Source organism: Moschus berezovskii, chromosome 20 (assembly GCF_049115385.1).
Source record: "Moschus berezovskii isolate FMDL1 chromosome 20, NW_MosBer_1.0, whole genome shotgun sequence".
Taxonomy (NCBI): Eukaryota; Metazoa; Chordata; class Mammalia; order Artiodactyla; family Moschidae; genus Moschus; species Moschus berezovskii.
In genome coordinates, this window is record NC_142479.1 from 63,276,908 (window position 1) to 63,300,479 (window position 23,572).

The 23,572-nt window shown below is 43.7% G+C and overlaps 1 protein-coding gene across 3 annotated transcripts in view; it reads right to left on the bottom strand.

Annotated features, from left to right (window-relative positions):
- RPTOR (regulatory associated protein of MTOR complex 1) overlaps positions 1-23,572 on the bottom strand; it is a 325,518-nt gene that overhangs the window by 226,380 nt on the left and 75,566 nt on the right. For 2 of the 3 annotated variants that reach the window (XM_088829259.1, XM_088829260.1), the window contains exon 3: positions 22,833-22,915. In XM_088829259.1, the coding sequence (XP_088685385.1) occupies positions 22,833-22,915 (83 nt within the window). Of the gene's footprint in view, positions 1-208; positions 231-22,832; positions 22,916-23,572 lie in introns of those variants that run through there. The other variant, XM_088829261.1, reaches the window with a different exon arrangement.

Sequence of the window (23,572 nt, forward strand, 5' to 3'; positions counted from 1 at the left end):
AAGACAGGTTCACCATTAAGATGAACGGGCCACACATAGAAATCTACAGAACATCTCTAAAATGGGAAAACAAATTACCATTCAATTTCAACTATGAACTCTGTTCAGTTCAGTCACTCAGTCGTGTCCGACTGTTTGCGACCCCATGAATCACAGCACGCCAGGCCTCCCTGTCCATCACCAACTCCCGGAGTTCACTCAAACTCACCTCCATCGAGTCGGTGATGTCATCCAGCCATCTCATTCTCTGTCGTCCCCTTCTCCTCCTGCCCCCAATCCTTCCCAGCATCAGAGTCTTTTCCAGTGAGTCAACTCTTCACATGAGGTGGCCAAAGTATTGGAGTTTCAGCTTCAGCATCAGTCCTTCCAATGAACAAGCAGGACTGATCTCCTTTAGAATGGACTGGTTGGGTATCCTTTCAGTCCAAGGGACTCTCAAGAGTCTTCTCCAACACCACAGTTCAAAAGCATCAATTCTTCGGCAATCAGCCCTCTTCACAGTCCAACTCTCACATCCACACATGATCACTGGAAAAACCATAGCCTTGACTAGACGGAGCTTGGTTGGCAAAGTAATGTCTCTGCTTTTTAATATGCTATCCAGGTTGGTCATAACTTTCCTTCCAAGGAGTAAGCGTCTTTTAATTTCATGGCTGCAATCAGCATCTGCAGTGATTTTGGAGCCCCCCAAAAAAGAAAGTCTGACACTGTTTCTACTGTTTCCCCATCTATTTCCCATGAAGTATTGGGACCAGATGCCATGATCTTAGTTTTCTGAATGCTGAGATTCAAGCCAACTTTTTCACTCTCCTCTTTCACTTTCATCAAGAGGCTTTTTAGTTCCTCTTCACTTTCTGCCATAAGGGTGGTGTCATCTGCATATCTATACACTGTCAAATACCTCAGAGAAATAAACTTTGAAAATGGCATGAGTAGAAAAAATGACACAGCAGACGGGTTTTCAGTGGGGGAGATGACTGGTCACCTCTGGAAGCATCAGAGCTTCTTCAGGCGCACAACCAAGCCACAGCTTCGGAGCCTCTCTTCCCGAGGGCAGCCCAGCCCTCACCTCAACCACTGGGCCAGGTCAGGTCCCCTTGGCCCCTGGCTTGGACATGGCCAATTCTGTGGAGTTTCCCTGAGCTTCTTTTCTTCCTCCCTCTCAAAGACTAACAACTCTTCTAACTCGGGGTGACTTCACCCCCTGCACGCAAAGGGGAGTCAATGAGATGTAATGGAAAGATGACAGGCGCCTGGGGAGGAGCTGAGCAGAAACTGCTCTCAGGGCTGGAATCCTGGGAAAAGTAAATGGAGATGCTGCTTCTTACCTTCCCAGGTTACTGTGAAAATCCAGGTCCTATGAATTATGATCTAACCACAAAGAAAGCACCACAAAGGACATCTTCCATCCCTCCCATTCTCTTGAGCGTACAATGAAGGGGAGCTGCTGGCAGGCTCTAAAGCCTTCACTGGGGTATGTGGGGGAGTGCTCTGGACTGTCAAGCACTTGATCAGGAACACAAGAGGAATCCCACATGACGTATTCCTTGCTTCTAGTCACTTCTCCTGGTTTGCTGTGATCCATCCATAGTACATCCTGTGATGTCATCTTTCTCACCCACTAGACTCTGTGCTCCACAATGGCAGTGACCATTCTTGGTTCTGCTCAGACTCTGAGCTTAGTATAATCCTGATAAACATTGTTGATGAATGCATGAACCAATCAATGAATCAATGCCTATTCTCCCTATAAGACTTGGAGTCCGGGGAGACGCCCGGCTCCGGCGGCGCAGGCGCGGGAGACGCCCGGCTCCGGCGGCGCAGGCGCAGGCGCGGGAGACGCCCGGCTCCGGCGCAACCGACCACGTGCAGAATCGTGGCTGAGATGAGCTACCCCGCGCCCAGGGTTAGGGCGGTGGCCGAGAGGAGCTGTACCACGTCCAGGAGGCGGTGGCTGCTTGGGCACCGGAGGGCCGGGAGGAGCTGATCCATATTCAAAGCAGGAGGGGCGGCCTTGAGGAGATACCCCTCGTCCAAGGTAAGGTACAGTGGCTGCGCCTTGCTGGAGCAGCTGGGAAGAGATACTCCACGACCAAGTGGAATATAAGAATCCAGTGTTCTGGGGAGGAAGGAACAAGATGGCAGAGGGATAAGATGGCAAGACCACTTTCTCCCCCACAAATTCATCAAAAGAACATTTGAACGCGGAGTAAAGTCCACAAAACAACTTCTGAATACTGGCAGAGGACATCAGGCTCCCAGAAAAGCAGCCCATTGTCTTCTAAAGGAGAGAGAAGAAATCCAGAACACCGACACATGCTTCCCTAACCAGGGAACCCGGACAAGTCACCCGTCCAACCCCACACACAGCGAAGAAACTACATAATAAAGAGAACTCCACAAACTGCAAGAAGAGGGAAAGGCCACCCCAAGCAAAGCAATATAAGCAAGATGAAGAGGCAGAGAAATATCCAGCAAGTAAAGGAACAAGATAATTGCCCACCAACACAAACAAAAGAAGAAGATATAGGGAATTTACCTGATAAAGAATTTCAAATTTTGATGGTGAAAATGATTCAAAATCTTGAAAGCAAAATGGAGTTACAGATAAATAACCTGGAGAAAAGGATTGAGAAGATGGAAGAAAGGTTTAATAAGGACTTAGAAGAAATAAAGAAGAGTCAATATACAATGAATAATGCAATAGATGAGATCAGAAACACTCTGGAGGGAACGAACAGTAGAATAACAGAGGCAGAAGACAGGATAAGCGAACTAGAAGATAGAATTGTAGAAATAAATGAAACAGAGAGGAAAAAAGAAAAACGAATTAAAAGAAATGAGGACAATATTAGAGACCTCTGGGACAATGTTAAACGCTCCAACATTCGAATCATAGGAGTCCCAGAAGAAGAAGACAAAAAGAAAGACCATGAGAGAATAGTTGAGGAGATAATAGTTGAAAACTTCCCTAAAATGGAGAAAGAAATAATCACCCAAGTCCAAGAAACCCAGAGAGTCCCCAACAGGATAAACCCAAGGCGAAATACTCCAAGACACATATTAATCAAATTAACAAAGATCAAACACAAAGAACAAATATTAAAAGCAGCAAGGGAAAAGCAGCAAATAACACATAAGGGGATTCCCATAAGGATAACAGCTGATCTTTCAACAGAAACTCTTCAGGCCAGAAGGGAGTGGCAAGACATACTTAAAGTGATGAAAGAAAATACCCTACAGCCCAGATTACTATACCCAGCAAGGATCTCATTCAAATATGAAGGAGAAATCAAAAGCTTTACAGACAAGCAAAAGCTGAGGGAATTCAGCATCACCAAACCAGCTCTCCAACAAATGCTAAAGGATCTTCTATAGATAGGAAACACAGAAAAAGTGTATAAACTTGAACCCAAAGCAATAAAGAAAATGGCTACGGGATCGTACTTATCAATAATTACCTTAAACGTAAATGGGTTGAAATTTTCAAAAAGGCTAGGAAACAATTCTCATAGCCATCAATAGTTCAGTGTTGAGTTCATGAATAGTTTTTAAAGTTTGGGACAAACTGTAGTATTTGCTATTTGAAGTACTATTTGTAATTGGCATATTACGATGTAACATTGGTCTTCATTTCCAACTTAAAACGCCTAAAAATGCCTAACAGGTTTTTAGATTTGTGAATTTTAATTGAAATGTATTTTACGATGTTACTAAACCTGCAGAAATATTGAAATATTTCAGAGAACTTATTCACTGTAAATAATTTATTTTATTTATTAAAGTTATGAACTGTGAAAAAAAAAAAAAAAGACTTGGAGTCCAACACTGGTAGGAAGCATTTTATTTTCACACTCACAGCAGCCAGCAAAGTGGAATTTTGCTGCACTGAACAAAGTAGGAATGGTTTTCATGTTTCTGCCTCCCCTCACTCTTTGACCAGGGTTGCACTGAACCAAGTAGGAATGGTTTTTGTGTCTCTGCCTCCCACTCTTTGACCAGCACAGTGACTGGATTTGTGGCGGCCTCACTCAAACAACAATGATACTAATGCTTTTAAATTCTCCTGGAGACCCCAGTACTTTATCTTGGGGCCTCGTCCAATCTCCATGTCATCTCTGATGTCTTCCACTGGGTTAGACAGAAAGGGAACAAGAGTCTTCTTGAGTTCAGACCAGGGAGAAGGAAAGAATAATAAAAATGGTCTATTTTTACGAGCCAAATGTGGAGAAAGGTACTTCTTCTTTAGGTAATAACAAAGGCAATGTTCCTAGTATTCCATGCTGAAGGGGACAGAAAACACAGTTTTCTCTGGAGAGAATCACTACAAATAACCAGCAAGACCTCCTTGCTCTGCACGCCCCAGGTCCCATGAATCGCATGGTGACAACACTACAACACATGCAGAATTTTAAGAAATAAAGATTGGAAACAAAGATACTGAATGGTTTTGAGGCGTCATAGACAAGCAAGACTTCTTCCATGCTTCCGATGAAGATTTTCCTCAAGTTTTTAATGATTTATATCACTTTTAAAGGAAAATTTTCTTAAGACAAAATAAGAACAGTAGTTAGGAGGCACCCTAATAATTAGACAGTGTCTTCAATTAGCTTCCCTGCCTTGCTGGGTTCTCCCTGGGAAACCTGCAAGTCTTTGATGTGGAACAGCCAGCAAACCACTAATTAGGATGACAGGCTGGAATTCCAGGCCCACGGTCAACAATGTTTAAGAGACTTGCTTTCAAATATCTTAACTGACAGAGAAAAAGAGGGAAGAATAAAGGGAGAAATGTGGAAAAATACTGGATAGAAGGAGGTCTCCATGTACACAGAAAACAAAGCAAAACAAAACTTTCTGTTCCTTGTGAGGAGTAATGCTGATTAAAGCTGTATCAATATTCTGAACATAAAATTTATAAAAGCACATTTCTCCTTGTGAGAAAAATTCCAGGTCCTTCTGAAGGAAATGAACACTATAAATTTATCTCAGGCACTTTACGGTTAACAACCCACATTATTATAAATGCTCCATCCTCGAATCAAGCCAGCTTTGAACAGCATGATTCCTTTAGAGACCTGGGCTCTTTTCTCTTCCTCATCTCTTCATTAACCGACACTTCCTAAAAATTGCCAAGGTCAAGGATTCTGAAAACTGCTAAGTGCTTCTTAGGAGAACAGCTGGGAGGGAGAAAGGGGAGATGGGCAGGGAGGGAAGGAGGAAAAGAGAAAGGGAAGGAGAGAGCAGGAGGGCACAGAAAGATGGAAGTGGGGAGGCGGAGCTAGGGAGCAGGAGAGGAAAAGGAGAGGGGGAAGGAAGAGGGGCAGCAGCAGCTTTGTGGGGGAGGGCCTACTGCAGCACCTGAAGAAGAAAACCAATACTGGGCATAAAAATGATTTTCTCAGGTTTTGCTTCTGTTCCTTAAAGAGGAAACAAAAATGAACACAGCTAAATGCACTTGTCCTCAGAATTAATATGGATTGGTATTTCTTGCTATATATCATGGAGAAGGTAGGATGAGATGCCTCCAGCGCCCCTTTCAGGGAGCCGGGAAGCCTAGACCATTCAGACTGAGGAAGCCAGCAGCTGTCCTGCAGGAGACTGCACAGGAGAAGGGCGGCCTTCCAACGGGGGCCCTGGCCCAGCAGCAGAGCCATCAGGACCAGGCAGCAGCTGGGCCTCACCTGAGAAGGTAAAGATGCACAGACACAACCAGCAGGCCTTTCCCAGGCAGATCCGGGAGCAGTTCTGCAGACTGCATCGAAAGACGCACAGTCCTCCTCAACGGGCTGTGGGTGGACAGCAAAAAGCTGTACACAGCCAAATTTCCATTCTATCACTCCTAGGGAATACACAGAGCAGGCAGAACAAAAGAACCCGAATCAGCCAAATAAATCTGAAAAACAGTGCTGAGCAAAGGAGACGCGAGTGCCACAAACAGGGCAAGCTGACCTCAGTCCAATTAGGGTCTTGTTCTCACACACACACATACACACACACACATCACTTCAGAAAACAACTGAAGGCACACAGCTTGGCCAGGACAAGGCTGCCTCGGCAAGATGAAGGGGTTGTCATCAGGGAGGGACTCGAAGGGGTTTAAAGCCACAAGTCACTTTCTCAAGCCCAATAATGGATAATCAATTAATTTGATTAATTTCTAAACCATGCGTGTGTTCTATAATAAGCACAAGTGGCCTAACTCACTCCCCACCGCACAGGAAAGTATATTATTTGAGAGGAAAATAATGCTCAATATCTAACCTAAGAATTCATTCAAAGACAACCAAACATCTCCGAACTCATTTATGTTCATATTTTCATGTCTCCAGAGTATTTGGAGAAAACTGTAAATAAGATTTCTCTGCAGACTGCCTGGCTCTGCAAAGAGAAACAGATGATTTTTGTCATTTTGTCAATTTAGAACTGCTTACAAAATATAACAGAAAACATAACAAGTACCTCATGACCTCAAATCCATTCCTAGGTATTTACTCAAGAGAAATGAAAATATATGCCCACGAAAAGGCTATTACAGGAACCCTCACGGCCGCTTTGTTCATTGCAGCCCAAACCGGAAAAAACCTGCATGTGCATGGGGAAGAGGATGGGGAGACAGGTTCGAGTCCATCCATGAGCTGCTCGCTGCTCGGCAGTAAAGGAGAAGGGGCTACCGGTAAGAGAAACAGTGTGGGTAAACCTCAGAATCATGTTGAGTAAAAGACGGCAGACACCAAAGAACACCCACTGTGTGAACATTTGTACGGAGGTCAAGGAGGGACAAAAGTAACCTATGGTGATGGATGGCTGCTGGAGAGTGGTTTCCCACAGCCAGGAGGAACTGGCTGGGAAGGGGAGTGAGGGAACTCTTTCTGTGATCAAATGTTCCACATCTTGTTTTGAGAGGTGATTAAAGGGGAGTGTACAATTGTCAAAACTCATCAAACTACTAAGAGCTGTACATGTTACTGTATGTATTTGCGTGTATGCTAAGTTGCTTCAGTTGTATCCGACTCTGTGCGACCCCATGGACTGTAGCCTGCCAGGCTCTTCTGTCCATGGGGATTCTCCAGGCAAGAATACTGGAGTGGGTTGCCCTGCCCTCCTCCAGGGGATCTTCCCGACCCGGATATGGAACTCGTATCTCTTACATCTCCTGCATGGCAGGCAGGTTCTTTATCACTAGCACCACCCAGGACACCGTACTGTATGTAAATGACATCTAAAAATAGCTTGTAAAAAAGTCTGTAGCATGACATATAAAAACGAGATATTCTAATTTTTCAGAGAGTTAAAGACATGAAATATATAAAATTCAAAACAAGACAGACTTTTCTGTGCATCTCCAAATCTGATGTTCTGACTGTGAATTCCTGAGCCCGGTGTTCATGGTGCAGAGCACCGTCCTGAGGTCAGAAGACTCCAGACAACTCTTCATCACAGCCTGTGCCTCAGAAACACACAAGATACCTATACCGGAAGGACCCAAAAAATGAGCGACAATGTGGAAAGACAAACAGTTTTCTCAAACTGGATTCTAGAAACCCATTAGAAAAGAGAAGGGGAAAAAGTTCCCTTTCACAGCAGCAACAGAAACTCTCAGAAGAATCTTTGCGGAGAAATAAAATCCTCAGACCTCATGGAAAGACATAAAACAAGAACAGAACAAATGGAAAAGCACACCCTAGTTATAGCTATAAAATCGCCAGTTCTTAAGTTGGTCTATCAATTCAGTACCATCCCAATCAAAATCTCAACACAACAGTGGTGAAGAATAAGCATTGGTGGAGTTGCCATAAACAAGGAGAGTTCTGGGGCCCCCACCTTCCCTGAGATGCACACAGAGTCCTTGCTGACCCCCTCATGCTGTGACTCGGAACCACTCTGCCCTCCGACCTGTTTGGCTGAAGACTCCAGGAGCAACCCTGACTCTGAGCACAAGTCCCTTTCAATCTACCCGCCAAATCGCCAAGCCAGCCACATAGGATCCCTAACTGGGGCTCAAGCCAGAGCATCACCATCTCCATCTGACTCTGGAGTTCCAGAGCTCAGGGCTGACACAGAAGGAGAGACTGAAGTCAGGTGGGCAAGCCACCCCCTTAGAATGTGCGAAAGATGCGCAGGGAGCAGAGATGAACCAGCGGGGGGCTGACAAGGGTGAGGGACAAGCACCCTCCTGTGGGCGGTGGGCTGGCTGGAAGGAACATCAGACCAGAGGGTGGCTGGGGCGGGGGTGGAAATGTGGGCCTGTTTTCACTTGCTAGTTTAAGCAGGCAAGTAAGCGGCACCAGAGCCTTGGGGGGTGGGGGTGGGGGCAGGGGCGGGAAAGGATGGGAAGGGGGACCGATGTAGCACTGGAAGGAGATGTGGGGCGAGACGGTCCGGGATCCCAGGGCAACAGGCAGAGCCAGCCAGTAGCCATGGTGGAGAGGGTCTCCCCGCACCATTAAACTTCATGGAGCCTGTCTCACAGTTCCACTCCTGCAGGGGTGTGGCTGTAATTTATATCAAAGCGATGCTCCTACTTCACAGAACATAAAAAGCCACAGGCTGAAAGGCGCGCCACTGCTTGATGCATCACTAAGGGGAAGATGTTGCCAACGACACTTGACACGATGTTTCCTTATCAACTGGAACTCACAGCTAGTATTTAGAAAGAGCCACTGTAAACTGAATCGGACAGGTTTATCCTTTATCACCCTTGTATGTACCTGAAAAGAAAAAATAAGCCATAGCCACCGATTCGGGTACTCCCACACTTTTCCTTCACAGAGGCCCACTCTCTGTGAACCAAAGGTTGGGAGTGGGGGAGATCTGACATCTCCATGATGGTCTCTGGGCTTCCCCGGTGGCTCTGCAATAAAGAATCCGCCTGCCAATGCAGGAGCCACACAAGATGTGGGTTTGATCCCTGGCTCAGGAAGATCCCCTCAAGGAGGAAAGGGCAACCCACTCCAGAATTCTTGCCTGGAAGATCCCATAGACAGAGGACCCTGGAGGGCTACAATCCATAGGGTTGCAAAACTAAGCATGAGCTCACACAAATGGTAGTCTCTGGGGGTCTTTCAGGTCACTGATTTTGCCCTTAGCACTCCTCATCCAGGACTCCTACTCTCTCCACAAGTGGGCCTTTTGGCTACTTTCCGAAACACTAAGCGCTGTCCAGTCATGCTCCATGTCAGTACTGATTATAACACACATCCTGATTCCAGAGATGTTAATGTGAAGAGAATGGGCGTCTTGGAACCGACAGCTGATATCTTCATGGAAATAGGTTAAGGTGGAAGGAAACTTTCATCAAAGACCATGAATAATTGAAGAATCAAATGGAAATTATAGAAAAGAAAAAATATAATCAAGAATTTGGGAGGTTGGCTAAATAGCAGATTGGATACTGCAACAAAAGGGGATTTGAGAGCTATGAGACAGGCCAGCAGGAAATATCCAGAAAGAAGCACAGAAAGAACAAAACTCGAAAACAGCCCACTGAACAGAACATAAAAAACATGGGGCACAGGGAAAGGACTAAACATATTCTAATCGAGTTCCAGGAAAGACAGGACACAGGTGGTATTTGAAGTGATACTAATGAAAAACATCAAGCCATGGGATCAAGAAGTGCCAAACAGGATAAATACAGTCAACCAACCCAAGAACACCTCAGTGAAATGATGAAAACCAAGAAAGAAGCTTTTAAACCAGTGTTGGGTGGGGGGAACCTCAGAAGAACAAATATTAAGACTTATAGCCAACTTTTTAACAGAAAGGACAGAAGCCTGAAGATGAGGGGGAAACACTTTTAAACTTGTTTAAACTGGAAAAAAAAAAAAAAAACAAACCACCACCAACAAAAAGCCTTTACATCAAAAGAAAGAAATTGCTATAGAATTCTACACCCAGTTCCAATCCCTGGTCCAAGGAACTAAGATCCTACATGCTGCACAGCACAGCTAAAAAACAAAACAAAAGAAACAAAAACCACTCACCTCTAAAACGATCATCTGACTTTAATTGTTAATACAGACTTTTCTGTTTCATTAAATAGATAAGAATAAACCCATGTTAGAACAAGAGCATTTTAAAGCTGAAATAAATTTTAGAGATTTATCCAAGGTCGCAAATATTCAGTAGGATTAAAACAGGTCTCCCAACTCTCAGGCAAATGCTGTGCTGTTAAGGAGTTATCATTAATTAAAGAACAGCTTTTGTAAAACAAAGCAATTTCTTTATGGTGATGGAGGCAGGAATACCCTCTCCCCACACTAAGCTACCCCAGACTGCACTCCCTTTGAGTGCCACATCGGTACCTCTAGGGAAAGTACAGAAAAGTAGATCCCACTAGTTAGATGGTCATCTTCCTGAAAAGAGGACTGTAAACTGATGCTCACTTCCATTATCTGCAATTCTCATCACTGAATTAATTGGGTGGTCATTTACCTATTTCTTATGTATTAAGAACAATGACTTTCCACATTGATGAAAATACTAAACTTGTAAGTAAAATCACCATTTCCTCTCATTTGAGGCTATACCAAGAACCTACTGCATTCAGCCAAAGTGGCCCTTCACCCACCTGTAACCTACAGCCAGCTGGAATCTACACTGCACATACATACCCTCAAAGCACCTAGGCCACTTGGACAGGTATCACTTTAGAATGATTTTAGGATGATTAGCCCATCTCTATTCTTTGGGCAGTAATCCCTTTAAGATAGGCTATTATCTTCCCACTACAGGATCCCAACCTAGACAGCATATTAAAAACCAGAGACATTACTTTGCCAACAAAGGTCTGTTTAGAAAAAGGTATGGTTTTTCCAGTAGTCATGTATGGATGTGAGAGTTGAACTATAAAGAAAGCTGAGTGCTAAAGAATTGATGCTTTTGAACTGTGGTGTTGGAGAAGACTCTTGAGAGTCCCCTGGACAGCAAGGAGATCAAACAGCCAATCCTGAAGGAAATCAGTCCTGAATATTCACTGGAAGTACTGATGCTGAAGCTGAAACTCCAATACTTTGGCCACCTGATGCGAAGAACTGACTCATTGAAAAAGACCCTGATGCTGGGAAAGATTGAAGGCAGGAGGAGAAGGGGATGACAGAGGGTGAGATGGTTAGATGGCATCACCAAATCAACGGACGTGAGTTTGAGTAAGCTCTGGGAGTTGGTGATGGACAGGGAAGCCTGGAGTGCTGCTCCATGAGGTCGCAAAGAGTCAGACACATGTGAGCAATTGAACAGGATCCCTCACATGAACATTTAAGGTGCTATCCATGACCAGTGTTTTTTTTTTTTTGAGATGCTTATCTTTTTTTTTCCTTAGAATAATCAATAAAACACTTTCCTTCCACTAAGACATCGTAATTTCTCATCAGTTGTTGTCTTAAGCTAAATGCCCCTAACAAACTTAGCTATTTCGATGCATGGAGTTTGTAAACAAAGTTAAAGGGAACAGGTTTGCTGAGCAGAGACCTCCTAGCACCACCCGCCTCACACACTGCCTCAGGTGACTACATAAACTGCACTACCCTAGGGGTGCTGCCCTCAGGGCGATGCTCCCCACCGTACAGCTCTCAGAGGGACCAGGCCTCCCCATCGACTTAAGCAAATCTCTATGGAGAAAATGAAGGCTGCCCCCAAGGTATAAAGGGCTGAAGGAAGGCCTCAGGCAACAGCCTCTCTAGCTGCTCACATCACACACACACACACACACTCATTCTCTCTCTCACACAGAAAGAGAGGCCAAAAGTGGCAGAACAAACTGCATGTGGATTTCACAACCCTGTGGATTTCACAAAGCCAGTAACATGTGTCCTTCTGCTTCAACAGTCCCATTCCTACACTAAGTGATACTTGGAGAACGGCTATTTTAAATCAGATGCCTATTATTAAAGTCACACAGACTCATGATTTTTAAATACAATGTATAAAGGACTTAGGGTAAAAGTAAAAGTCTTCTTTAGCATCTACCCCAAACTCGCCATGACAAACTTTTTGTGCATCATTTCGGGGATTACCTGTGTAACTACGTGTTGGTGGGACTAGAAGTAATCAATAGAGCAAGATGCCACAAAGCAAATGGAGAAGGAGAAAAACTAAGGCAGCCACAGGCTCATCTCCCATCACATTCACTCCAGGGCATTTGAATGAACGGAAGGATGGGCAGATCAAGTGATCAAGGGACCGACAGACCAATCGATCTACTCCTACATACACACAAACACTTCCATGTACACACACATCACACACACCTACACTATTAATTTGATGAGAATAAACAGTTGAATTTCTCTAAGTTACATATGTATTTTCTAAGACTGCTGAATATATTTTCTTCTTATGCTTTGCTTATTAAATTTATCATATTTCAGTACCTTTTCATAATAGAAGTAAAATATCCTGAGTGTTCTGTGTTCCTCCAAAGTTTGAAATCTTTTGGAGAAAGAAGTGGGAGAAGACCTCTGTGATAACATTCTCTATTTCTTCTATATTGATTGATTGATTTTGAGTTTCTATCTTTTCTGAGGTCAGTTATGGACATTTGGTTTTCCAAGAAAATCATGCCTTTCACATAGGTTTTCCAACTTATTTGCAAAGCACTCCTTGATGACTCTTTAAATTTCCTCAAATCTTGAGCCATTTCTCCTCAATTATCTAGGTTTTCTCCTTGATTTTTATTGAAATTTGGCTGAAAATTTTTTAAATCAAAACAAAACATAACTAAGAATCCATCAAGGAACCTACCTTACATTCAGATCTTTAAAAGAGAAACTTCCGGGACTTCTCTGGTGGTCCAGTGGATAAGACTCCACACTCCCAATGCAGGGGGCCAGGTCTGATCCCTAGTCAGGGAACTAGATCCCACATGCCACAACCAAGAGTTTGCAGGCCACAACTAAAAGATCTTACATGCCAGAACTAAGACCTGGCAAAGCCAAATAAAACAAATATTTTTTTTTAATAGAGAGAGAGAAACTTCCTTGATGACACTGACACATGTCCTATATGACCCTCTTGGTTGGGCCATGTGCTTTACATCCTGTTCACAGCATTATTCACAAAAGCCAAAAGGTGACTATAACCCAAATGTCCTTCAATAGATGAATAAATGAAATGTGGTCTAACTAACCAATGGAATTTAATTCGCCTATAAAAAGGACTGAATTACTGATACATACAGCAACATGAACCACATGGATGAACCTTGAAAGCATCACACTAAGTGAAAGAAGTCAGACACATAAGGCCACATATTATATGATCCCATTTTAATTTTATGCTATGTGAATTTTATCTTAATTTTTAAAATAAATATCTACTGTATATCACACTAACAAGGAACTCCTTGACATTTAAGAGGGGCTATTCAGAAGCCTTTGTGAAGCCCCAACTCACATATATCACTGTGACATATGGTTTAACCCTGTAAAATGAAGTCAAGATAACAGGAGTGGCCATTTCACTCTAATCCATTCTCATTTCGCCCTTGATCGGCACTCTGTTGTTTGGCTGGAATATAATTTGACAACTCTTCTCAGTTACACATGGTGAGCATACGGTGGGCTCCCTGCCATCTCTAAATTTCACATTCCATTCTTTAAAGCGCCACATCTACTTTCTGACTTAGAACCAGCACTTCCTCAGACATCTTTATTTCCATCCTTGCACATCCTCCAGAGCTGTTTACACAGGGCTCTGCATCCTGGGCCTCCAGGTTAACTCGGAAACAGCCTTGCACATGAAATTTGTGAATGCCGAGCTGTGATTTTAGTCCTCAAACTGACAGCATTTGGTCTTCATTTGCGATCTGTCACACACAGAGAGAAATGTGTCTTGTTAAAAGGAACAAGAAGATGAGAGACGACGTCCGGGAGTAGCTTGTTAAGGACAGAGTTAAGGCCGTGTTTGTCTCTGAAAATTCGATCCTTCAAGTAGGTCAGTTCATAGAGGAGGGTGGGTAAAGGAGTCAGGCAGGAGAGGGGAGCTGGAGAGAGGGGGTGCCCCTGGGCGATGCACTTCACTCAAAGGGTCTCCACTCTCAAGGAAGGTAGGGATCTGCCCACAGGACTGTGGCCCCTCCTTCCCCCATTAACCTTCCTTTCACATTTAGGTGACTGTATATAGTCCATGGGGTCACAAAGAGTTGGACATCAGGGAACGACTTTCACTTTCACATTTAGGAGCACAATTGCACTCATCTCACACGCTAGTAAAGTCATGCTCAAAATTCTCCAAGCCAGGCTTCAGCAGTATGTAAACCGTGAACTCCCAGATGTTCAAGCAGGCTTTAGAAAGGGCAGAGGCACCAGAGATCAAATTGCCAACATCCGCTGGATCATGGAGAAAGCAAGAGAGTTCCAGAAAAACATCTATTTCTGCTTCACTGACTATGCCAAAGCCTTTGACTGTGTGGATCACAATAAACTGTGGAACATTTTGAAAGAGATGGGAATACCAGACCACCTGACCTGCCTCTTGAGAAACCTGTATGCAGGTCAGGAAGAAACAGTTAGAACTGGACATGGAACAACAGACTGGTTCCAAATAGGAAAAGGTGTACATCAAGGTTGTATATTGTCACCTTGCTTATTTAACTTATATGCAGAGTACATCATGAGGAACGCTGGGCTGGAAGAAGCACAAGCTGGAATTAAGATTGCTGGGAGAAATATCAATAACCTCAGATATGCAGATGACACTACCCTTATGGCAGAAAGTGAAGAGGAACTCAAAAGCCTCTTGATGAAAGTGAAAGAGGAGAGTGAAAAGGTTGGCTTGAAGCTCAACATTCAGAAAACTAAGATCATGGCATCTGGTCCCATCACTTCATGGGAAATAGATGGAAAAAATGTGGAAACCGTGTCAGACTTTATTTTTTTGGGCTCCAAAATCACTGCAGATGCTGATTGCAGCCATGAAATTAAAAGACGCTTGCTCCTTGGAAGGAAAGTTATGACCAACCTTGATAGTATATTAAAAAGCAGAGACATTACTTTGCCAACCAAGGTCCGTCTAGTCAAGGCAATGGTTTTTCCCGTGGTCATGTATGGATGTGAGAGTTGGACTGTGAAGAAAGCTGATCGCCGAAGAATCGATGCTTTTGAACTGTGGTGCTGGAGAAGACTCTTGAGAGTCTCTTATACTGCAAGGAGATCCAACCAGTCCATTCTAAAGGAGATCAGTCCTGTATGTTCACTGGAGGGACTGATGCTAAAGCTGAAACTGCAATACTTTGGCCACCTCATGCGACGAGTTGACTCACTGGAAAAGACTCTGATGCTGGGAAAGGTTGGGGGCGGGAGGAGAAGGGGATGACGGAGAATGAGATGGCTGGATGGCATCACCGACTCTGTGGACATGAGTTTGAGTGAACTCCGGGAGTTGGTGATGGACAGGGAGGCCTGGCGTGCTGTGATTCATGGGGTCGCAGAGAGTCGGACACGACTGAGCGACTGAACTGAACTAAACTGAACTGAAAAGCTGAGTAGCAACTTCTCAAAGTGACATGTCTAGAAAGTAGCAAAGCCAAAATTCAACAAGCCCAGGTTCTCTGCCTGGTGACCAGGCCATGAACTCACTCCTCCCCAGGAAGAGCCAGAGTTCTAGTCTCATGACAGGCAGTTCATCCTCCAGATGGCTGCAAAACGATTTCCTTCCTCTTTTATAATGTTTGTTGTGTTTCTGAAAGAATGCCCAGGTCAGACCTCTGAATGCTGGTGGAGGGATGGCCAGGCCTGTAAGCTCTCTTAGGAAAAGCAATGAGAGATGGAGTTGGTAGGGGGAGTTTGGAATATAATTTGACAACTCTTCTCAGTTACACATGGTGAGCATACAGTGGGCTTTGCAGAACCTAAACTCCACATCCAGAGGCTGTTTCCACTCCCATGGCCTCTGGGAACAGGGAAAGACAGGAGGCATGTGGGCAGGGCTAGAGAGGACGTGTTTGGCTGATGAGCATAAATCAGAATTCACACTGAACACGGTACATGCAAAAGCTGTCAGGTGAGCAATGATTGAAAAGAGGGGTGAAGATGAAGTCTGGGAACACTGTCAAGGCCAAAGGAGAATATAAATAAAACGTGTGTCACAGGTACAAATCTTAATGTTTGGGGCAGAAAGGACTTAAGTGAAACTGTCAAAACACAACAGTTAACCCCAAGAACACCAGAAGGCTTTGTCCACACTGTCATGCAAGTTTAATGAGCACAGGATGCAAAGTGCTTCACACCAGACACTGGATTATGTAAACTGTGAGCATCCATCGCGAGTCTGCCTTTGGCTATGAGTCCTCCTTTGCAGTCTGTCACAAAAACACAAACAAGGCAGACAAAGCCCAACCTTGGGACCCAAGAAAAGGAAAGGGCCATGACGGCAAGCAGAGGGAGAGACGGCCGGCCTAGGAGACAGCGGAATGGGAGCGACAGTGTGACGCTGGCATTAGGGCGGCCCTCAATCTGCCTTACGGGGCCATTTTCACTGGCTGAACTGCAATGTCAATTTGGGACTTGTGTCATAACGTGACCCCAAGCAGAGTCACTATAAGAAATAACCCACCTTGGTCTATTCTACAGATCTCTTCAAAGCACCTCCCAGGTGGGAAACACAGCCCAAACTTTCTTCTGTGAGTTTTTTTAATTGGCTCTGAAAATCCCAAGAAAAGGCAGAAGCCACTTGCATGAGGTTTTTTACTGCATCCCAGTAGAGAACACATTCCACAGCACTGAAGGGGGCAGGTAAGGACAGTTGTCTGTATGAACAATACCTGCTGCTCTGCCCCTGCTCTCACCCCCAATGGGGCAGGCACCACAGCCTGTGGGCCACAAGCCCTGTGACAACCCAGGAAGGAGGCCAGCAGGGACAAGTCACCCAGCAGTGCAGTGAGATCCAAAGCCTGACTCAGCAAACTGAACTGAGAGCCCATTCCCTAACACTCACCAGTTCAACGGTCAATCCCCAAAATGCCTGGCAGCTGAATTCCTCCTCCCAGAGGTGGGCAGGATGAGCTGTCAGCCTCATGTTCGGGAGCAGTCCAGGAGCCTAACTCCAGCATCTTAACCACAACCCCACCAGGAAACACTGCTGCACAGCGTTAGGGTCTGCAAACAGCCTAAACCCAAAAGATAAGCCAACAAATGCCCAAAACGTGAACAAAACTGTCCACTGGCCCTGTCATTCCCCTTCTTCCTCCAAACTCTCTCCTCCACCACAACGTAGAATCATGGCTGCAGCTCATTTGCACATGCTCTGAGAAGATGCAGGCAACTCTGTGACCAACACTGAAGGAAGGGGCAATGGTCTCTTAAAACACAACAATTATCTCTGCTTTGATGATGGACCAGGTAGTGGAGGGTCACTTTGTTCCAGGCAGACGCCTACCCCTATACATATTCTGCCTGGCGGGAAACACTCTGAAAATGTGTCTTTCTAACAGCAAAACCAACTTTCCAACTTTCATCCCTTGACCACTTTGATAGACTTGAGAGGCACAATGAACTGAAGGCAAGGGTGAAATTGAGCCTCTGCTACATGCCATGCAGCAAATGTCCTGCATGTGGTACCTAAGAATAGTCCCCAGAGGATTAACTGAGGTTGTGGAGCACCTTGGCTTCCTGGAGCCCCCACAACCACTGCTCGAGTCCCCAAGGCCTAGCTGGAGGAGGGTGCATCACAGCAAAGCACCACAGGGCACTCTTCATCCCCTTGCACAGATACGCACTCAGGACATAATAGGCTAAGTCAGGGTCATTTCAGACACTTACTGGCACTGGAAGTCTTGCTAAATGCCTTCACTTACCTTAGGAAGTTATGAATATTCCCATTACATTTGTTTTCAAGCCACCCAGGAAAACAGCATTTCAGCCCACAGAAAGGTGCTGAAAGGTCTTGATGGTGGTTTGGAAACTCTTTGGGGAAACAACAGGAGAACGACAGGACCCTTTGTTTGCCATCTTCCCCTGGCCCTAGTGCCTAAATCACACCTTGTACTAAACTGCCAGAACCCCCAATTTGTTAGTAAGTCTTAAAAAGATATATTCTTCACTGTAGACGCTCAGCTTTATAATCTCCTGATCCATCTCCCAATAAAACTTTCAGTTGAGACTTATGATGAACTGAGTGAGGTTTATTTAACTGCAGGATTTTCAGCTGAAACAACAGTTGGCATTTTTCCTTCAAGCTCCCACAGAAACACAAATTTATGTACCTACAAGGTAATAAGGCAAAGTCTTAAATTTAATCAGAAGAAATATTTCACCTGTGGCAAACTGATAAATTATTTAGAAAAGGGCTCAATTGGCCTGGCAAGGAAATCTGGGCCAGCTAGTCTGGAAGCTTTAGATTAAAACCTCATCATCAAGGTTTCTCTAGACTCCTTCTTGACCCCAAATCACCTTTATCAAAATGTTTAATCTTGAACAATCAAAGCTAGAAAAGTAGAAGCTTTCTACTTGGAGGAAAAACTAGAAGTATTTTAACACCAGGAAGGAAATCAGCTCATCAAGGTACCACTCTGATGACGCTGACAGGTTTCCAGTAGTCTATTCTCTGCACTCCCTGGAAGGGAGGGAGACGGCAGGATTCCCCAGCCTGCTTCCCCCCACGGCAATGTGGAGGCCTGCGAGGATTTGCAGAAACACTAATGAAAATGACCTTATTTCCAGTGCCCCAACCTTTGTGTCTTGCAGTTTAGGACACGAGAGAGAGAGAGAGAGAAAACCAGATCTATGGGTATCAACATCAAAGGTCTAGAAATTTAATAACATTCCCATTGTTTTACTGCAGATGCAATCAACCTCTCTTTATTACTGCAAAAAACTCGAGAGCCCTGTAGAGTACAATAAAGTAGTGTGTTTCGCTCTGCAATGTTTCAAAGGGCCCTGATTTATAGTTAGGAACCAGGCGCCCACACGTAAACATCTGAGCTTGGTGACTGCATTATGCTTTGTGCAAACTCTATGATGCTGCCACCACACTCTGAGAACCACCCTATCAGATGCCAGGCCTCCTTCCCTCCTATAAACCCACGTGAAGGTGTGCAGGGCAGAGAAGTATGCACTTGCATCAGGACATGTACTGTTACTGCCCAGTGCATGTGGTAGAGCCCCATAACCGACACCAGTCAGCCAGTTAGGTATCTGGCTGCACCCTTACCTTAGGCTTATCTCTGAAATACACAAGTCCCACTAACTAATTGTTTGTAGCAGAAACACTGTAAATATTTTATAGTACTTAAAAATGAATGTAATGGTCTTGGCATTCAAAAAAGAAAACATTAAGTATTCATTGTTGTGGTTTTGTTTCCTGAATGCAAGCAAAAAGATACCATCCTGTTGCATGAACTGCTTCTTACTAGGCTACAGCTGATACTTTATTCCAACTCTGCTTTATAAACCAACCCAGATGGAATCCCACCACACTAGTATATTGGCACCTTTGCCAAGACTTCCAATAATCTGGAAACATTCTCCCTCACCAGCCCTTTGAACCATCTCTCCTTCAAAAAGTTACTTTGGAGATCTTGAAACCCCATTAACTTTAACAAATATTCTCAGACTAACAACCATCCTTCCAGAGGACTACACCCCTTTGTACCACTGCTGGCCACCTGTGTCCTGGGAAGGTAATTTCTCAGTCCTATGTGTGATTCTACACCGTCAAGTTTGGCTCTGCAATCATTTCTCTCTATATAAATGCTGCCTGCCTTACATGCTAATGCCTCTTCCAGATAGCATGGAAGAGCTTTTCTCACAGACAGTAATTTAGATTAAAAATAATAATGATCCTACTTTAGAAGATTCCATTTACTGTTAGCTAGCATGAACTTGCTGATACCTACCAAGCTAAACTAATAATAAAGCTAGCAGTAAATCAACTCTTAGCACATGAAAAAAAAAATTGTAAATCACACCAAATGGAATAAACATAAAATGCCTTGATATATTAAACATGCATTCTGAAAGATTGTATCTTCTATGCAGTAATTCTTTAAAAGGAAGAAAGAATTAAATCAGCAGAGACCATTCCTATGAAGAATACAATCAGTAGATCTGAATTGATCTGGTAATGTTCTTTCTTAAATGTGTCTAGCAAAGAGAAAAACAGAAGTCAAACCCAGAGGAAGGTCAGAAGCAGCTAAGTCAGAAAGGCATTCTTTTACATTTTAGTAGTGCTGGTTGAGCTGCAGTGCTGGTTCTCAACCTTCCGTCTGCCAGGAGCATCACATCTTCCAGTGTCACCTGTGCATGTTGTCCCACACGGACCATAAGGTGTGCCTGCGCCTCTGAGAGCACTCACCCCTAAGTGCCTGTCTAGCCTGGAGTACTTTCAAAGTCCTCAAAGAAGCTATTTTCTACTGATAACACCAGGCATCTTAACTATTTTTAAAGGACCACATCATCTAAATCTTACTGGTCCTCATCCAAGCCCCAAACACACTGCACTCTAAAGAAAAATGCTACTGAATTTTTGTATAAGCCATCAAGAGTAACAAATCTGAGGGAGGAAAAGTCAAAGCCTTTAGACATAGGTGTGTTAGGGTCCGGAGTCGCCCTTCCCTCAAAGGAACAGAGGACACTCACGATAATGCCAGACACACAGCGAGGTTTATTTCCAGCTAGCTGGGGTCCTTGTTGAAACCCGCTGCGTCGGGCAGACACTTGGACCCCAGCTAGCTGGAAATAAACCTCGCTGTGTGTCTTGCATTATCGTGAGTGTCCTATTTAAGTTTATTTGCCTCTTAAATGATCTGTTCTATATTTGCCTCTGAAATCCTACATTGTTACTATGGCTGAGTAAATAGCTATTGTTTCACAGTGACCTATAATCCCGGACGAGTCCCCAAATGTTAGGGTTCGGAGTTGCCCTTCCCTCAAAGGAACAGAGGACACTCACGATAATGCAAGACACACAGTGAGGTTTATTTCCAGCTAGCTGGGGTCCCTGTTGAAACCCGCTGTGTCGGGCAGACACTTGGACCCCAGCTAGCTGGAAATAAACCTCGCTGTGTGTCTTGCATTATCGTGAGTGTCCTCTGTTCCTTTGAGGGAAGGGCAACTCCAGACCCTAACATGTGAAACTCTACTAAGAATTCTAAATACAGTCATATATATATATATATATGAATTAACAAAAGCAGTTCCCGTCTTTTGATGGGATGCTCATGGTTTGTAACATAAATGGCATTATTTTGAGAGAGGGATAACTTAGGTATGGCATTGGGTTTTTTTTTTCTTTTTGCTGCTTGAGGCAGTTGTAAAATAACTTAATGTAGCTTTTTACAACTGTGTATTCTATAGTATTTTTTTCATTTGGTGAAATTTTAACTGTTAATGTTTTTGGCATTGTGCTTTATATCATTTATTAAATAAAAATTAAAAAAAAAAAAAGAATTCAAGAGGTTTCCCTGGTGGCTCAGTGGTAAAGAATCTACCTGCCAATGCAGGAGACCCGGGTTCAATCCCTGATATGAGAAGATCCCACATGCCACGAAGCAACTAAGCCCATGCACCACAACTATTGAGCCTGTGCTCTAGAGTTCTAGAGCTGCAACCACTGAGTCCCAAACTTCTGAAGCCTGCAAGCCTAGAGTCTGTGCTCCACAACAAGAGAAGCCACAGCAATGAGAGGCCCACACACTGTAACTAGAGACTAGCCCCTGCTCTCTGACACAACAGAAAGCCTGCACGCAGAAATGAAGATCCAGCACAGCCAAAAACAAATTTAAAAAAAAAATGAACAAGAGTCCATTATTACTGACTTGACAAGTCAGAAATGCAAAGCACAAGGACACACCTGAGGCACAGAGATGTTTCATGACATTAGTCACCTGATGCCGTAAGCAAAAGCAGAAATTACCAAGGGCACCATCACAGGCAGGAATATATTCATTCCTGGCTATTCTCTTCTCAAGAATGTAAATAATCCATGAGGAATTCCCGAATTCCAGATCACATGGATAAATGGTCCACAAACAAAAGTCCTAAACAAGCCGGTTCTCTGAGACATTGGCTCCCATTAGGCTCATAACCCTAAAAGCAGAAGCAAAGGCCCACAGGAGGCACGATGGCAGCACCACTCGCTCAAACCCCCTCCACCCATCCCATTCCGTCCTGTAGAAAATTCCAGGACCAGAATCACACAAAGCTGTATGGAAAGGAACCTCCATAAACACCCCAGATTTCTAATTTTCTATTAGAATTATTAAATCCTCAAACTAGTTAATGACAAAGACTAAAGAAAATAGGTCTTTGGGTGGTTTACAAATAACTTCAGATCTTAAAGGCAATTTGACACAGTTATATTCTATGCCACATCTCTTTTTTTAAAAAAAGTTTTAAGATATAGGCAACAAAAGACCCAGTAATTGGTAACTGTCTCCTTAAAAAGAACCTTACCTTTTGATTCAAAGACAAAGCATATAATAATAGGTGCCACCTTTTGAATGTTGACTGCTTTTTTTCTCAACTATTTGAAAATTGAAGATGGGAGAAATAGCTATAACTAGTTGAGGTCACAGAGTATTACTGAAAATACATTTCCTGTGCAAAATAAAAACCATGATTTAAGAGTAACATGAAAAATACTTTTTCCTAAACATTTTGTGGGAAAGCTTAGGCAAAATAAAAATTAGACCATCCAATCAATGACTCACACTAAGGCATGTGCTTCCTTATGAATCTATGGAGCACATCAACAGACAGAAGAGAGAGGCAGGCTTGCCGTAGGGAGTGTCCAATCACTGGATTGTATGAGGCAAGAATCTGGATTCAAAGACTGTTTAAAAGCAAGAAACTAGATTTATCTGTAAGAAAGAAAAAGAACGCAAATAAAGAGCTTACCCTTGGCTGCCAGTTCTCGTACTGCTTCTGTAAATTTGCACCAATGGTTTCCAGAGCTTTCTGAGGTCCCATCGACAGAGGATCTGGGAAAGCAATGAGAAGGAGAAAGTTTTTTATTTGTTCATTTCCTCCTCGCTAAACCTCTCTTTCAGAGCTTCCTCTTAGACAATTCACTTCAAAGTCACCTTTGACTAAAGACAACATGACAGAGCCTGAGGTTTACCTGTGTTTAGCCTGACTTACAGATCTACTAAGCCTCCTTGGGAGGCTAAGAAATCACAACTCTTTATCTTTTCAGGGAAAACTGGTTTTATTACTGGTCCCTTAATTGTTTCCTTTCATCCACATTTGTCATTTTAGCACCTATGGTTCTCTTGATGAGAGTGAAAGAGGAGCATAAAAAAAGCCAGCTTAAAACTCAACGTTAAAAAAACTAAGATCATGGTATCCAGTCCTATCACTTCATGGCAAAAAGAAGGGGAAAAGGTGGAAGCAGTGACAGATTATTTATTTTCTTGGGCTTCAAAATGACTGAGGACAGTGACTGCAGCCATGAAATTAAAAGACGCTTCCTCCTTGGAAGGAAAGCAATGACAAACCTAGGCAGTGTATTAAAAAGCAGAGACATACTTGCCAACAAAGGTCCATCTAGTCAAAGCCACGGTTTTTCCACTAGTCACGTACAGATGTGAAAGTTGGACCATAAAGAAGGCTGAGAGCTGAAGAATTGATGCTTTCAA